Here is a 17,520-nt window from a genome sequence, read left to right as displayed (position 1 = left end):
TTCCCAAACACAAATAAAACAAAATATGATGCAAGGGCCAGAGAACTACGTACATGCCCTATTCTGTGGACATGGTCAGTAAGATCAACACAACAGCATGTTCAAGTTCCTGAACTGCAAGTCCAAGACTTGCAGTATGCCCCCACATCATGGCATGATGGGGGCATCAATTACAGAGAAGAAAGGAGCAAAAGGATATAGAGGAAAACAATAAAGTACTAAAGTTGCACTGAAAATCTGATCATGATTACATTAAAAATAGCTTCTAAGTTCTTTTTTTCCCATTTTACGAAGCTTCCAAACTAACATATCTAAGTCAATTGAAATTTGAATGCTCATTTTGTGCCTCTGTAAAACATTCAAGGCAAATGTAATAAAAAGCAAAGAGGTACTAAAGAACAGTGATTGTCCTTTAAGTTGCAAACATGCCTTAAAAATCCTTAAAATAAATAACACAAAATATAAACTTAATATACAGATTTTTCTATCCCATAAGTAAATCAGAAGGAGGCATGACACTTGAGAGAAAAAGAAACACAGCCCTTGCCTGGAGGACTTCACAATCTGCAATAGATATAGGGATGATGTAAATCACATTACATCAGGAAGAAAAGAGGTCAAACAAATTAAGGTATAAGGTTATTTGTTAATATCACGCGTGCCTCAAGTCCTTTTAATTACATCTCATTTTTATTGCGCAACAGAGAAACCAAGATGATAGAGAAACTACAGAAAGAAACTGGTCCCTGCTCTGCACACTTCTTGTCTTAATACATTTCCCTGAGTCTCTGTCGCAGGTCATTGATGGAGACAGCACGCCAAGTTGAGCAGACTGAGTGCTCTGAGTATGCCCAGCGTGGCAGCTAAATTCTTGTGACAGATGATCTTTGGAAGCAAGGACTTGAAGAGGCAGACACAAGAAGACACTCTGAATAAAACTGGAAGAGGTTAAGGGAGAACTTTATTAAACTGCCTTATAGACATTCCAATAAAGTTTTGTTTTTTCTTAATCCTAACACAGGTAAAAAGTCTTTTTATAGAACAAATTTTCTATTAACAATTTAATTGCCTTACAGAATTGTTACTTTACTGTTGCTAATCAGTCTGGTTCCTTTTTGCTGTGTTTCACAGGCAGTGTCAGCTTGGCCTGGCAGGAGTCTGAGAGGCCTTGAGCCCCTCAGGAACTCCTGAGCCCTCACCTTTGTATCGGTTTAAATCTGCAGCTAGGAGCTCCCTTCCAGGCTAATGCACGTTGAGCTGAGCTGTCACAAGACGTTAAAAACAAACAAGCAAAACACGACATGCCTGGGAACACAAGGGAGAAGGCAGAAAGTTCGAGGGGGGAACCCAGGGGACTGACACAGCACAAGCAGTCAGGTGGCACGAGCCAGCCTGCTGGATGGCAGCGAGCTTCCACGGGGAACCCAACCTGGGGGGCAACGTGTGGGGAGATGGGGGCAGGAGCAAGTCACGACAGCTTCTGTGACAAAAATTCTTGTCAAACTCAACATTTCCAGACCTATGTTTTCCAATTTCTCCCAACAAAACTTCTTGATGAAAATCATGATGAAAATGTAAAGATGCAGTAGCATACTATACTGCAAGGCATCTAACCAAAGAAGGATGTCAAAGGGATTGCCGTGCCTCCTCCCACCTAGCACTACCCTGTCATCTTCTTTGGATCTCATCCAGAGGAGCTGGTCAGTGTGCTGGTACAGCTGAAGATCAGTTCCCCCACCTCACAGCTTAGCTTTCCCCTGGTACATTTGTTTCCCAAGGGGCAGCCTGCGCTCAGAGAAGATTAATTATACTCTGAGTTGAGTGCTGAGGTTCAGGAATTTAGCAAAAGTAGATTTCCACTTAAGCTGATCTCTTCAGACCTCACACGCAAGCCTGCTACCACTAAGTACTTGTCTGAAAGCGCAGTGTCGTCAGCAGTTCAGAGAGAGACACTTACAGCCCTCCAGCTCGCAGAGCTTCATTCTCATCTCTGCCACAGATTGTTCCATAACCTTGGCAAAAAATGTTTTTTTCTGCATCTCAGTTTATTGTTTACAAAATAAGCACTATCAACAGCAAAGCTTGGAGTTCTCAACATGGAAGAAAAAGACATTTTCTTTTGGTCATAGTGGGCTATTATACTTTCCTGTGGACAGTTAAGACGTTGCTAAGAGCACTCACGATTGCCATGACTTTTAATGCACACTACACAGTTTTCTGGAACACAGTAAACAAGTCCCTCTGGTTTCCCAGCAAGAAGAAAGCTTCACACTCACCCGCTCCTCCCGCCCCTCGGCGAGGATAACAACAATCCTGCCTTGCCGCCTGCGCCCCGTTCTGCCCATTCTCTGCACGAGGCGAATTGGGCTTTTCTGAGCATCGAAGCAGATGATGAGGTCAACTTCACCAATGTCTAAGCCTTCTTCTCCAACACACGTAGAGACGAGGGTGTTATACCCACCTTCACGAAAGCGTTTTACCACCTGATTAAGAATAGATTCAACAAGTTAGCTAGAAAGCCTCACATACACACTTTGCATTTTTTTCTAGGTGTATCCAGAAGTTGAAAAATAGATAAATTTGTATTTTAAACCTACAAAACACAGCCAGTCTTTCTAAATTTGTCAACTACTTCATCATGATCAACTAGCATGCACTAATGTTATCAATATGACTCTTCAATTCTAAAAGAAAGTGGAAAAAGCACGTCTCATTCTGACTCTAACTACATCATACTTCTAAAAGTCATCTTCCCAACTTTACAATATTTTTTTTTATATTGCTAAATCACAATTTAAGGATATATCTTATCTTTTCTACGTACAAGAAAAAAAAAAAAACAAAGCAAGTAAGTATTTAAATATTTCCATAGATTTTCAAATATATAAAAGTTAGCATGTCTTAATATAATGTAAATGGATAAACTATTCCTATTTATACATTCTGTTTAGTGAGTATAACTTTGGATACTCTGAAAGCAACTGAACTACGTATTTACTAACTACACTTGAAATTTCAGTCACTGCCATACAACCTATATTAATACCCATATAATTATTTATACTATTCATATTCCTTGTAACTATTCTTAATACAAGTTTTATCTTCTCTTTACCTCAAGCTGTTCCTTTTGTGTGAAGCCTTTTGTGCTCTTTCCTGTGGAGTGGCCAACAAACATCATTACTCTAACCATTGGGTTGAAGCGGGAAAGCATTTCTGCAATTTCTTGCACACTATCCCGAAATGATGAGAAGATCATCACTCTGGTATCCACGGTGTTCACAGATGTACTGTCAGTCGTGGTTTGATCTGTTTAGGTTAAAAAAGGTCAGAAAATACATGATTTTAAAACAGTTGCCACAGAAATGTGAGGACCAGTCATCCCACACGTTACACATTCACAGCTCTCACCTGACTTAACAATTAGAAGATTTTACCCAAGTATATGGCTTTTCTTTTTTTAAGAATTTTTCTTTAAAATGTATTTAAAAAAATCTAAACATATATATGTATAAGTAGTAGAGAAAACTGGTAATTATGAGCCCCTCAACCTATTTAGGCAAACCTTTTCACCCCCAGAAAATGCTCCTAGATATACCTGCTCAAACAATTCCTCTCTGGCATCAAAGCAGCATTCAAATTTTGGAGAATTGACACCAGCTGTAGTGAGAATGTCTTATATCTGAGGTACTATTATTCATGTTACTTCGAAAAGCTGGCATGTGTCTTGAAATAATGTGTAAGATGACTTCTTTCAAAGAGGGTTTGAGGTGAATTTTGAATATTACTGAAGTGGCCAGAGTAAGACAAAGGCGGTGATATTGCAGGTGATATGGGGGCCATCTGTCAGGTACAGCAACCTGTCCCAGTGAAGGCCTAGAAATGGCATGGTGCACATGATGCCATACTTTTAACTAGAAACCAGACCACTGCAACACTGAAGGAATGTGTTCTGTATCGTTTGCCATCCTGAGCAATTGACAGGCTATACATTCTAGAGTAAGTGCAGGTTGCATATACCCTACTTACATGAGTCCCTATTCTTCTCTTCCACTAGCTTTATTACCAACACCATTGTTCTGTATCTGTTTTTAGCACAATCCCATGACTCGAACAGTGACAACACTCAATAGTATCTGTCCTTGTATTGCAATACAATTTATGTGCTGCCACTGCCTCCTTGACTTATCCAAAACCAGACAGAGAAAATTCAAGATACTAGCAGCCCATAATCAACCTAATATGTAATCTAGGTATGGAAGATTAGCTGGGAGAAGCTCATTATGCTGAGCCAACGCTTCTTTAGAGCTGGCCAGAATGTCTTCTTGAACTTACCTGAACTGTGGTGTGTGCATCTCACAAGGCAGGGGTATAACAGCAACATGAACGAGAAGCTCAGACTAAGCCTGGTTGCTTCATTACTCAGAAACAGATCAGAGAATTTGCACAGGCAACTTGGCACTACTCCTCTGAGTCCTCATAGGAGAGACTTCATTTCAAAGGGAAGAATAAGAGCTAGTGTTGTTCCTTTCCTTTCCAATCCTTTCCTTCTCAAATGCAAGACATCTCAATGGAAATGTTTTGCTGAAGCAGTGACTGGTTTTAAAAATTAAACAGGCATGATCACAGCGATTTATGAAACTGAGTAGTTCAATAATGCTTAATTGGAATGAAGCAGTTGGGTTCAGAAGTTTTGCTTGCTCCTATTGTTTCCCTAGAGATATTATGCACTTGAACAAGCTTCCTGAAACAAATGCTGAATGTATCTTCCACTGCTCACATAATGATTTAGGCTTACATTTCAGAGCCTTCTGATGGAGCAAAGATACATGCAATTATGATTGGAATCATGATAAATACTCAAATTTATCTGTTTTATTGACAGACTCATGACAAATTCTTGTCTGGAGGAGGGACACGGGTGTGTACCCTATTCAATTAGAGTCCAGAATTTAGGGTGTAGCTACTTGTGTACATGTGGATTTAGAGTTTATTTCCAAGAAAAGTAAGGGTAGAAATACAGGTTTGGAGTTACTGCTCAGAATGTATGATCAAAGATGCTATGACACAGTGAACAACATGGCAAATAAAATCACAGTGTCAGCTGCCCAGCGGATTTGGGTTGGAGATGTATAAGGTTGTGATCAGACTGTGAACTGTAAAGGGCTTTCTGGCCTTGCATTAGAAACATGCCTACTAAATTCTGAGGTTCAGGCACATACACACAAACCACAGAATCAAAGCAGCTGAACACTAATTACCTGTTAGCAATAATTACCTGTTAGCAATATTAAGACATACATCTGACCAACACTGCAAGAAAAAATATATATGATGGGATTCATATGACAGTAAAATCCAAGCTATCAAAAGAAGATGTAAGAGTATTAAACACAAAACTTTGTGAAAGTAACTCCAGTGCAGAATACAGAACCTGAAAAGAAAAGGCAACAGCAAATAGCAAAAGATGTTACAAGAAGCCATATAGAGGCACTGAGGGAAGCAGGGAGAACGGACAGAAGTGTGGAAAGGACAACAACAAAATCACATAAAAATAAAGCAATTTGATAAAATTAATTTGGACGTATTACAAAAAAACAGAAAGACAAATAAGGAAACTTAATGTTGCCTACTATAAAGTAAATGTAATTTCCAGTGTATTCTGAGAACCAGCTATCTAAGACAGAAAATAAAAACAAAACAAAACAAAACAAACAAACAAACAAAATTAAAAGCTGGTCAGAAATTATTGGGGCTTCCCAGAGGAAAAAGACACAAACAAACATGGAAAAAGAAAAGAAGCAGCAAAACAAATTATCATTATTGATGTCATTATTCCCCAAACAACAATTGAATCAAGAAACTGAAATTTCCTAAAACCAGAGAGGTTTGAATGATTCAGAGTATTTTGCTTCACAATCTCTTGCTACAGTATGGCATATTTTTGTTTCCCCTTTCAGTCAAGATGAAAAAGAATGAGAAAGAGATCAATGTAGTAGAAGGTTTTCCATTTCATATTGATGCCTCTGTGTTTGTCATTCTTAGCAACAGGGTGGATACTTGACTTGTCTACACCGTCTTCATGTATTTTAAAAGAGAGAAGGAAGTGAATTTAACAATAAAACTGCTCATCATATAGAAGAGATGGGACATAGGGAGTAGTGAAAACATTTGTTTTGAACATCATTGAAAAAAATTCCACATTTATGTGAAAAAAAAAACAAAACTTGTAGCTCACAGAAAATGGTAATATTTTCCCCCCATGCCTATATGCATATACAAAAATGATAAAAAGATAGAATAAAATAATCATAAGTGGCAGCAAACTTATTAATTTTCTCCATTCTCAAAGCCAGATAGAAAAATTGATTCTATACTTCTCCCTGCAGTTGTTTTGCTATCCTGTTAGACAAAATCCTGGATGAACTGCATTATTTTTTATATAAAGAATAAAAGGAAAATTGATGTTTTGTTGACAGAAACACTGGCAAAAAGAGCTGCAAAGACCACCATGTATGAAACAGTGAAACAATATTAAGCTTAGGGAAAAACTGAAACACTTGAGAGAAATTTCTTTTAAAGGTCTTTTTGCCCCCAAATAATACATTCTGATTTCAGATAAGCATAAATACAAGCAGTAGTAATACATATTTTTTGTAGTGGTGAAAGTCTCAGTTGTTTCAGGTGTTTCAAGAGAGAAACAACGAGACAAAAATGATGTCTTTGTGTGACACAGCCTACTGTGACACAGTTGAAGCTGCCTCCCTTTCTCGCGTACTATGCCATAGCCAGTTCATTTACTTAGGCACACTATTAATCGGTGTGCTTTACCTGCAACAGCCATGCTCACATCCAAGTCAGTGGCATGCTATCAGCTGCACTATTCCCAGAAAAACTTAAAGATTAGGGACGTTTCAGTATTTCTCCCTTAGGTAAAAAATGCATCTTAAGCACAGTTACTGAATTACTGGCAGTATCCTTGTATTTATATACCATGTACAATACATTCCGTTTGTAGAAGCAACACTTGTATGCAAAGTCCATATGACTACACGAATTAAACACTCTCACTGCAAATTATAGCTATAAACCAATCTGTATGAAATTCCTTATAAATGTCAATTTCAAGACTTCTCCAAAGACAAGTTGTAAGAGAGCCAGAAATAATAAGAACTGAGGGTTTTTTTGTTTTGTTCTTGTTTTCTTTTTTAAATATTCAATTCTTTTTTTTTTTTTTTTTCTTTAAAGTTTCAGGACAAGACTGAAAGAGAAGAGGGACTGCTTTTCTATTATAATTTTTCAACACTGTAAGAATAATTAGTGTCCAAAAGATATTTAAGAGGATATTTCAAATTAGGATAGAAAAGAGCAACCTTTTGTTCATCTACAGTTGTTTTAGAACTTAATTTCACTAAATACAATTTTGTAATTTAAAATGATCAAAAAGCATATTTTCCTTTAACAAATATTTTATTTTTGTTCCTTGAGAAATGATACTTTAATGTTAGCTAACTTATGTCCTTTCACAAACTCTTAAGTGTTTTATCCTTAAGTTCCGTAAACACTTGGCATCTAACTCTGCAAGAGAGAACGGTTCATGGTAGCACTGCACTAAGAGCTGACCTCCAGAACAAATTCTGTGGCTAGGAAAATCAGGGGACACAGCACCAGTAGAAGCACTTTCGTTACTGTGCAGGTGCTGGAGCCCTGGCACAGGTTTATATCAATAATAGCAACTTACAAACTGTTTGTCTTAAAGAAATTGTTATTGTATAGTTTCTCTAAAAAGGACTTTTGCACACAGAGGATATACAAACATTCAAGACAGAAAAGAAGCACTTGAACAAACTAGGACATAAATCAGTAGGCTCTTTTACTCATTTTCATTAACACTTCCAACTGGTCACTACTTTTTCTTTGAATTGTCGCTACTTACCAGAACATTTCATCTTCCAGGATTTGAAGTGTTCTACTACTATTTCCTCCAATTTCCTTAATTTTGGATGACTGTAAATAAATTCCTTTTTATTTTCAAACACTGAAAAAGACATAAAGCAATTAAAGATACAAGTCATGTTGCAACAAGTATAAAGATTCACTGAATTTAGTTTTCTCCCATCATAATTCTCCAAGTTATGCATACAAACTCCTGACAGTAGATCTAATTACATTCACCTAAACAAAAACCTCAGTGACATACTTACAGAAGCATGTTTGTTAAAGCCAGTTTGTGAAAACGTGCTGTTACTTTTGTGAGTCACATTGTTAAAAGTATGCAGTCAAATAATACTATTTTAACCTTTCATTTTAAATCATATTAAAAACTTCAAAGATACAAAACTCATTTGAAGGTAGCTAAAATTACTGAAAAGTGATAAATACAAAAAATAGAGAGTCTGAGGAAAACAATCTTGTATAAAGAATATTAGCCAGGTGCATCAAAATGCATGGCTTCTCCATCTACAAGTTATGCAGAGCTATTTGCTGTTTCATTTAAATAGAAAGTGAATATTCTGTCCCTAAAGGGGAAATACTGACCTGTTCTACTCTCACAAAGATTTCCATTTGCTGAAGTCTGATGTGTGTCTGCAAACATGTCTCTAAGCTGCTGGTACAGCTTCATGAAGTCCTCATTGCGACCAAGTTCATTCTTCGTACGAGTAAACCCTTTGTAAAAAGTTTAAATACTTTAGCATTCAGTCTCCATAGTGAATCTCATTTTTGCTACCCAAAAGATCAGCTTCTCAAAATTAGTAAGCTTGTTTAAAGAGCTAAAAGGTACATTGTAGCTTTAGAAAATGTAACAAACATTGTTTAGATCAATATTTTCTCAAAGAAGATTCTTTTACAGATTTTAAAGATGAAAACTAGTTGTATAAACATAAGCCTGGGTCCCATAGGTAAACTGAAATGTTCTACATCAACCATTTAAGCAATAGAAAAGCCATCCAATGCAGGAATTCTGCCAATTACTCAAAGAAAAGGGAACCTAATCAAAAAGCTAAAATTAACAAGGTTCCTGAACGATTTTATGACAGTACAGAAAAACTATTTATTCATCTGTCACCTTACAACAGCAAATGTGAATTTAAAGAATCTGAGAAACTAGGGAATACAGGAAGGTGCTCAGGTCTAATGAGAGCTCTGTACCATCAGAAATGTAAAAATCTGTGCAAGCAGAAGTAATAATCTGTAGCAATGCCAGATGCATAAAATTCACAAGAAACTATTAGGACATGCAAACTGTAAATATATATTCTATAGATACTCTAGAATATGCAGCATTTATGGTACACTTTTGGTTCTGACATCGGACAAAACAGTGACATTTAAATTAAGCAGTGCTTTAGGCAACGTTGTTTTTGAAGCCACCCTCAGTCACACAGCCAAGTGACATACATGCAAACCAAAATGAAGCAAGAAACCTCAGAGCCACACCACAGCATATTCTGAACAGCTGAAACGTTCCCCTCCCACATCCAGTGTTCAGAAGAAACCTGCAGTTCGACTGACATTGCTGAGTGGAAATTTCCCCCCTCAGAAAGCTGTCAGTACCAAACCAGCTCTACAAGACAGCAGTGACAATCCAACAGGTCTGAAAATGACTGGAGAATTACAATATTCAGTGGCAGAATTAAGAAAAATAAAGTGAGGCCAGAAAAGAAAATATTACTGCATCACTGTTTGAGGTCATTATGTACCCACATCTGGAACAGTGCACGAAGTTCCCATCATCTCATTCACGAAAATGAAAAAAAGTACAGAGACAATAACAGCTTCCTTAGTGAGAAGTCACACAGCTGGGATAGAAATTCTAGTGTGATGTATCTAAATTTGTAATAATCTGGCAAAAACGCTTAAATCTCATGCACACATTTACACTATTTTTGCTATAGGGGGGAGCTAAATAACAGAAGAATTGTTTTGCAAGACCTAACAATTGCTTCAGAAGACCAAACAATTTCTTGGATTAATGGCTTAATTGTTTTTCCTGTCTCTTCTAAGATATTACTGCCACTTACTCTGTGTTCTGTTCATTCCTTATTTTGTCAAAACTGCTGCCATACACACACATTTGCTTTCCCAAATACACTCTATCTGTAACACTGAGTCAACGTTATTTCCAATAGGAATGAAGGGAAACCAAGAATCAAATATGTTTGCAATCCATATTAGCTGTTTTGTGCAAAACTAGCCAGACAGATAAAGTAAATTGAATGAGGAGGAGTGGGGACAAAAGGAAGGATGTTTCTGAAGACATTTCACCTTTAGTTCCATCCATAATTCCACAAAGGTAGATAAATAATGACCGCAATCCCATTTGCTGCAGCAGCTCATAACCATGATATAAACTGATACAAAGTGCAAAATCTCCTTCAATTATGCCTTGCTGTATCCCCTGTGGAAACAAAACAGACTCATCAGTAAATTAGGGAGATGATAAGCAGCAGGAACCACGCTGCAATTCTCATGACTAAATCAAGGTTAACATCTGAGACACCGAGCCAAAGAACAAACTGATGCGCATCACGTAGTCTGCCTATCAAATCAGGTTACAGAAGTCTTAATCATCAGTGAAGGGAATCTTTTTCCACCTTTCAAGCTACCTCAAAAATACTTGTTTTATCTTCTAAGACTAGCTTGCTACTGTCCGATACAGCAGCATTCAGAATTTGACAGCTGGCCCATCCCTCAGTATTTGGCAAAGAGAGAGATTTCTGCCACATCTCCACAGGTGACAGAATTTAAGTCAGGAAAACTGGCTTGCCTGCTGTGAAGTGCATTCTCCAGTGTCTTCTTTAAGGTACACTGACTTTTTTTGTAAGGCAATATTCATTTTTAAGTTTAAAAAATTTGAACACTCCACGACAAATAAAACTCCAAGACTCTCCAAGAGAAATAGGTCCTCTAATATAATTTTGAGGGGAAAGTGTAATTCTGGCCATTGTTAAGTACACTATAAATTCTCAAAACATTTTCAGTTTGGAAAAGAAGTTCTTCACTTTTTTGTTACCTCTCCTATATCAGCATCAAGAAGTGTAGAACAAGTAGGCTTATTTTATTCCAAGGCTTAAACATAGAATGTTACAATGAAAACCTAACTTAACATATATATATAAAAAATTGTAAATTATGAAGTATTACTATTTATTCACTCCTTTAATAACATGAAATACGACATTTACCTTGTTTTGTGAGGAAGGGTTTTTTCTATACTGATCTCTTGCTAGAATTATCTGGTACTTTGTGAGGCTGGGAATATCCCGCCTTGCCAAAACTCCCATTCTGATCAGGCGTCCAGCAAATGTTTCTAGCACCTGTGAACAGAACACAGAATATGTAAGAGATGTCAAGGTCAGAACATTTAGCCCCTTAAAATAACTTTGTTTTTACATGTCTTGCACAATGGAACACAAGTTGCTCATTTATTTTACTTGAAATATAGATTTTTTCAAAACAGGCAGTAATGATTTGTGACTAATTGGTTACTGTACCAGATGATGAGCTAGTGCTCTGCCTCACCATCGGGTTCTCTGCTGCCAGCACAGAGCACCAGCTAATTTACAGATTTTTTTTTTCTCAGAGCAGAGCCATTTCAACTTGGTTCCCTATGGATTTGTGCCCCCCATGCTATATATAGACAAACACCAAGGTAACCCTACATTCATCAAATGACTGAGAAGTGGAAACACACACGGTGCTTGTGGAATGGCACATGTACTGATGTGGTCGAAAGGAAACCAAACAGGACAGGTAATGAGCTCTCGTGTTCATGCTGCAGCTCCCTTGCGTACTGGTAACTGACTTCTGTGCCTCCTCAGTCTCCAGCACACTTGTAGGCATACATGCATCTCCTGATGTCCAAATTAGCACAGTGAATGACCAGCCAGGCTTAGAGGCATGCGTATGGAAGGGGTGGGAGTGGGAGAAGTGAGCAGCGAGGGATGAGCACCATGCAGCTGGGCCCCATCTGGCTCAGCCACCATGCCAGGAGACAATTTGTTTTCATACATCACATGTACCTGCTTTCCACAGCAGTGAAACAAGGGAACTGACCTGCACTAATTCATCTTAATCCTGTTTTTCCTCTTTGTTTCTCAGCCTCAGGTGGTCGGGATTTTTTTTTCACAGTCTTAGTTTTGCTTGAGCGCTAACTCTGGAATAATTGGAGTAATCAGATTTGTTCTACAGAAACGACTTACAATCTGTTGGCCCACTTGGCGAGCAGTACCAAACCCACCACCACAGCACAATAACAAGCCTCTCCAAAGGTAGTCCTGACATAGTTTGACAGCAGAGAGCTCCTGATAGCTGCTCGCATGCATACGGTGCTTCCCAAGGTCTCCAGGCATTGTCCCCAGCCCAGCTGAGCTGCGGTGTAACAAGCCCCATACCCCGCACTGCTGTGATTCAGCCTACTGAAAATCAGCTCCACGTGAGCCCATAAAAACAGGTCTAAGGTTCAGACTTCACACAATATGATATATCTTCAGCTGCTGAAGACAAAATGCCCTAGCTGGAAAAGAAAAGTAATTTTTTAAAATGCAATGCACGTTTAAACACTAAGCAACAATACTGTGACAACCTCCTCATGCAGTCAGCGTGCAGTCACTCAGGCTGGGTTTTAGAGCCCGTTTAGATGCACAAATATTACTAAAGCCCACAGTCTGTTCATATTCCATCGGTGCCGTGGCAGCTTAGTTTAACTCCTTCTCTCTGCTTGCTTTGATTGTTTTTATATTTTTGTACCACTTCAGCTTCTTACTCTGTGTACGGTGCCTACAAGGCATGAAGCAGTAAATCCTGAGCAAAGGGGGTGGGAACGATTGCCACCATCAGCTACAGTTGTATCAATCCCCAAGAGAATCAAAAAATGCACGGAGAACTTTGAAAGGGTGAAGGAAAAACCATGAAAGCACCAGCTACATTGAGAAACCAATGCAGCAGGGAATTTCCACACTGTGGGCTCCACGCCTGCAGACCTTTCAAAAACAACCCGCTGGAGTCGGCCTGCTAAGCAGATTATAACAGATAAAGGCTGCTGAGAAATAATAGAAATGAAGCCTAAATTCTGCATACTCTGGTGCACCCTGGGTTGCCCTGTGCCTTCGGACGGGGTACCAAGTCTCACGCAGTGTGCCACGTGCTGCTGAGGAGAACGCGGCCCAGGCGGGAGGCAGCAGGAGATGCCGCGAGCGTGCAGTGAGGGCCCCACGGCCGAAGGGTGCCGAGGGGGCACAAGGGGTGCCGAGGGGTGCCGAGGGGTGCCAAGGAGTGCTGAGGGGTGCCAAGGAGTGCTTCTGGAGGCTTGATGTGGCCTCCTGTGGCGCTGCCACAGCCTGCCTCTGGGCCAACTTCACCTCCAGGCCGGCTTCGGCTGCGCGCTGCCTGCTTCACGGTGTCTCCGAGAAGCGCAGTCAGGAGATTCTGCCCCAGAGCGTGTCTTCTAATTAACATCAGAGGATAATTTGACCAACTAAACCACTACCGCAGACACGTCTACAGGAACCCATAGTGTGAAAAAGAAAACAGTATGGGGAAAAGAGACATCTTACTGCTTATTTTTCCCCAGGGTTTCTTAATTTCCATATGACACCCAGATGAGAGATTCTGCTCATCCTTTCTGGGCTGGTTCGTGGGTTACACCCACCACATCCATCTCTAAAGGATTTCTGTATTGAACTGACAAGCTAAGACCAACTGTAAAACTACAATGTTGTCAAGAATTTCTGGAGGAAAGGAAAAAAATCAACTGTTTTTTCTTTAAATATGGTCAAAACCATACATCAATCCAAATCCAAACACACAAGAAACTATCTTCTCTGACTTGATTTAGTCTTAAGAGTTTAAAATTCAAAACGTTGTCTTTTATCAGATTGTTGTTACTGTTTTTAAGTCTGGCCTGTATTTGATGAGCCACTTTACAAGGAGAAAGGCAGAAATGTCTGTGCCAGCTCATAAGAAAATGTACTTAAACCAAAAAATGGTTACCCAGCAAGGGATAACTGTGTTTTTTATTTTAACGGGATACCACTGAAACAGAACTTTTCCCTCCCATCAAATCCTACACAGTTCAGTGATGAGGACACTTGAGGAGCTTAAGATCAAGCCTAAACTATGTCTCAAATGGTGGAAATGGGGTCAGTCTCTGAACAAAAAATGTTTCTTTATAAAACAAAATTAATGCTTTCATTAAAAAGTAAAGCCCACGTAAGTGTAGTATCTCAGCACTGGTTCATTATTTCCTACTTTTGTTGCATAACTTTTTTCTTTTTTTTTTTTTTTTAATTTCCATAACTTGTATTTTTATGTTTCATCTCTTGACCTAGTTTATAACATGTAAGAAAATTATATTGTCACTGTTTGCTCGGTGTACACCCCTGTCTGATTTAATCATCTTCTGCAAAACAAACCAAGGAAGACTATTATGAAAGACAGCAGGATCCAGTCACCTGGAGCTTGAAAACTAATAGGGAACAGTAAACATAACCTACTTAGAAGGGATACAGAAACAAGCACTACTCAGAGTGATTACATTTATCTTGTCTCCATACCTTTATTTTAATTAAAAAGAAAATACTTTTAATTAAAAAGAAAATACTCCTGGAAGGTCTCCTCAATCTTTCCAAAACATTCACGTTATATTACCTGTTTAAAAACAGAACTGTAAATCATAAAAAATCATTTAAATGATTTTTTACTAGGACTAATGACTTCTTCTAGCTTGCTAAATTCAGTTTAAAGAGCTGGCAGATTTACTACCAATCTATTAAAGACAGCTGGTAAAGCTGTCCCACTAAACTTGCCAAGAAGATAAAGGTTTTTGCTGAACAGGTTACCTACCCCAGCAAATCACACTGCTTTCCAAATCTTATACCTGAAGTTGGCATAAGACCTCCAGTTTGGGGCTACAGCATGCACTGGGGACCACACCGTGCACTGTAAATTGAATGGAGAAGGCAAAGAGCTGTTCACTGTTTCAGTTACATCTCGCTAAAAACTGCTATTAATTTATTTTCTCCTTGCACAATAAAAAACAAAGACTCTTAGCAAACAATCCTGCCTCATTATTTCACTGCAGATTTGCAAACATTCTTTGCCACACAGGAAAAAATGAATTTCATCGCCTGTGCATAAATAACATTTGTATTGCGTTTCTTACCAAGAAGAGAATGGGTGATTTGAGAGAAACCAGACTAAGCAATCTGCATCTTCACAGAACAGACAGAAAAGGTCTACTTGTACTTTTTCCCTCACATCTGCAGGCATCTCCGAGTGCCACGAAGTTCTCCACAGCTCTCCAGGCCTCGACAGAGAGACCTCACCAGTTTTATACAGTCACGTTGTACCTGAGATGCCTTTTTGCTTCCTCTCCTTCCCCTGCTTTCCCACCTCGCCCAGCTCCAGCACGTTCCATACCCAATATGCCACACACCACTTCCAAACATGCTGTGGCAAACACTGAATTGATGTACAAGGACACGAGACTGCATTGTGTGACGGAGTTAACATTACGCCTACGGCTGTGCGGGGCCGTTAGCATGGCCCACACCAACACGCTGGTTTCATTTAACACACAACCACTGAAACCAGGAGCAGCTCCAGAACACAAATCCAGGCTTTTGTTGTTGCCGTGCACCACATGGACGTCATATTGTTCCCACTCTCTGCTCCGGATTAACAATTTTTCAACACAGAGAGTGAAGAAAGGAAGAAGGAAAAGACGAGACTTGTCGCTGGCTCAGACCTTACAGTCTGTAGCTGGAAACCAACTTCAAGAAGTGCTTCAGAAAAGTGTAGTGATTGCACTGTCTTGGAGGAGAACAAAATGACTTGGCAGGAAGGCATGAAGGCAAAAAGGGCCTCCTGCAACTTTAGGAAAGAGCAGCCTCAGTGAAGGTTAGCTGAAGATCTAGAACATTCATTGCTTCAGTTTAGGAATTAAACTAAAAAGGGCTGTGGTTCAACATAGTGTGTTACCTCAAGAAGTGTAAGCATGGTACCCTAACATTCCCCCAAAATACCTTCCAGGAGGAAGGCCCAGGAATGAGCTGTGTTTGATCTCCCTGCCGTACCTCACGTTTGAGTGAAAGAGTCCTGAGGCTCCACCAGAGCAGAAAGGCCCCGGAGCCCCGCAGAGGCCAGGTGCAGTCCCGCAGCTGCAGCAGCGTCTCCCGAAGCACCAGGGCAGCTCACATGGACCCTTTCTGCTGACTGTAAAGAAACTTTAGGTACACAGAGTACATAAGCTCTATGCACAGAGTGAGAACAGGTCATTGTAACATTCGATGAAACCTCTCAAAACAGTACAGAGCATGCAAGGAAAGAAGATAGAGGACAATGACTAGCACACACACAAAAAAACAAGTGGATTTATGACAGAGAACACGGGTGAGAAAGGCATCAGGAGCTACTACGAGTGCTCAATTTGGGTTATTATCTCTGTACAGCTTCAGAGTTGCAATTACAGACAAATGAGCTCTAAATGCAAGGGAGAAAAGCACTATTTTGTGTAAGCTTTGCACTGACATATTCTTATCTTCCCAATAATGAAAATACAACAGTGATGACACAGAGGGGTACAGTGTTTTTAAGAGAATCATTGAAGTCTCTAAAAATAATACTGATCAACACAGTAATCATCTTGGCTCCTCTGGAAATTTCCTTGTCAATTTAATATTGATTCATTCAAACACTTTGTGGTCTTGCCGTTCTCCAGGACTAGGCTACACATCTAACATATACTATTTTTCCTTGGAAGCTGGTATTATTCACAAAAAAGATACAATATCTTGTTGTCTTTTAATGTCTTGTTATTCTATGACAGCATTTCTCACTTCTTAAAAGTTACAAAAAAGGCCTACAGACTTTACTTGTCAATTCATTTCACTGAGAACATTTTTCCTCTGTTACTTGAGAATTTATAAAAGGAAATGGCATTTCAATACAAATCTGCAGTTCAGTAAGAGTCAATATCGTCACTGCGCCACATGACAGAATGAAGCATCTGACTACAGATGCTTTGTATCCTCAGTTTGCAAGGCTGAATATTTGTTTCTTTTTTCTACTCAGAGATACAACCTGCCAGGAAAGCACCAAGAACACAGCACTAACTAAATCATATTCTGCCACGAGTGACTGCTTATTAGCCAGCAGTTACACAGAAACTTAACAAGTTGAGGGAAAAAAACAAATACAAAAAAATCAGCCTTGTTCAACTCCAGGAATAGTCAAGTGCTCTAGCAGTGTCTAGACACAGAGCATCATACATTTTCAATGCTCTGTCAAAGGCAGCACTTTTTACATAATTACTACGCATATCTCAAAATAAAAACCACAAGCAGTTACATGTGATGGGTGATCTTTAAAACAGGATCTTAAACTCCTACCAGCCTCTTTCTTACAGCAGTTATTTATTCTCTAAATAGTACTTGACCAAAAGAGTTGGAATTGTTAAATCGTTGCAATCGTTAATTCTGTTAAAAAGTGTCAGAATCATTTCAGCACTGCAGGAAAGGC

General features: G+C 39.1%; 1 protein-coding gene across 1 annotated transcript in view; it reads right to left on the bottom strand.

Moving 5' to 3' along the window:
- The window catches only part of FANCM (FA complementation group M), a 70,559-nt gene that overhangs the window by 34,745 nt on the left and 18,294 nt on the right, over positions 1-17,520 (bottom strand). The window contains exons 5-10 of the mRNA XM_032187841.1: positions 11,187-11,318; positions 10,267-10,399; positions 8,539-8,667; positions 7,937-8,038; positions 3,116-3,309; positions 2,277-2,483 (exon numbers count right to left, since the gene is read on the bottom strand). Coding sequence (XP_032043732.1) covers positions 2,277-2,483; positions 3,116-3,309; positions 7,937-8,038; positions 8,539-8,667; positions 10,267-10,399; positions 11,187-11,318 — 897 coding nt within the window. The remainder of the gene's footprint in view (positions 1-2,276; positions 2,484-3,115; positions 3,310-7,936; positions 8,039-8,538; positions 8,668-10,266; positions 10,400-11,186; positions 11,319-17,520) is intronic.

This window comes from Aythya fuligula, chromosome 5, assembly GCF_009819795.1.
Source record: "Aythya fuligula isolate bAytFul2 chromosome 5, bAytFul2.pri, whole genome shotgun sequence".
In the NCBI taxonomy this organism is placed as follows: Eukaryota; Metazoa; Chordata; class Aves; order Anseriformes; family Anatidae; genus Aythya; species Aythya fuligula.
This window is presented reverse-complemented; position numbering and strand designations above follow the sequence as displayed.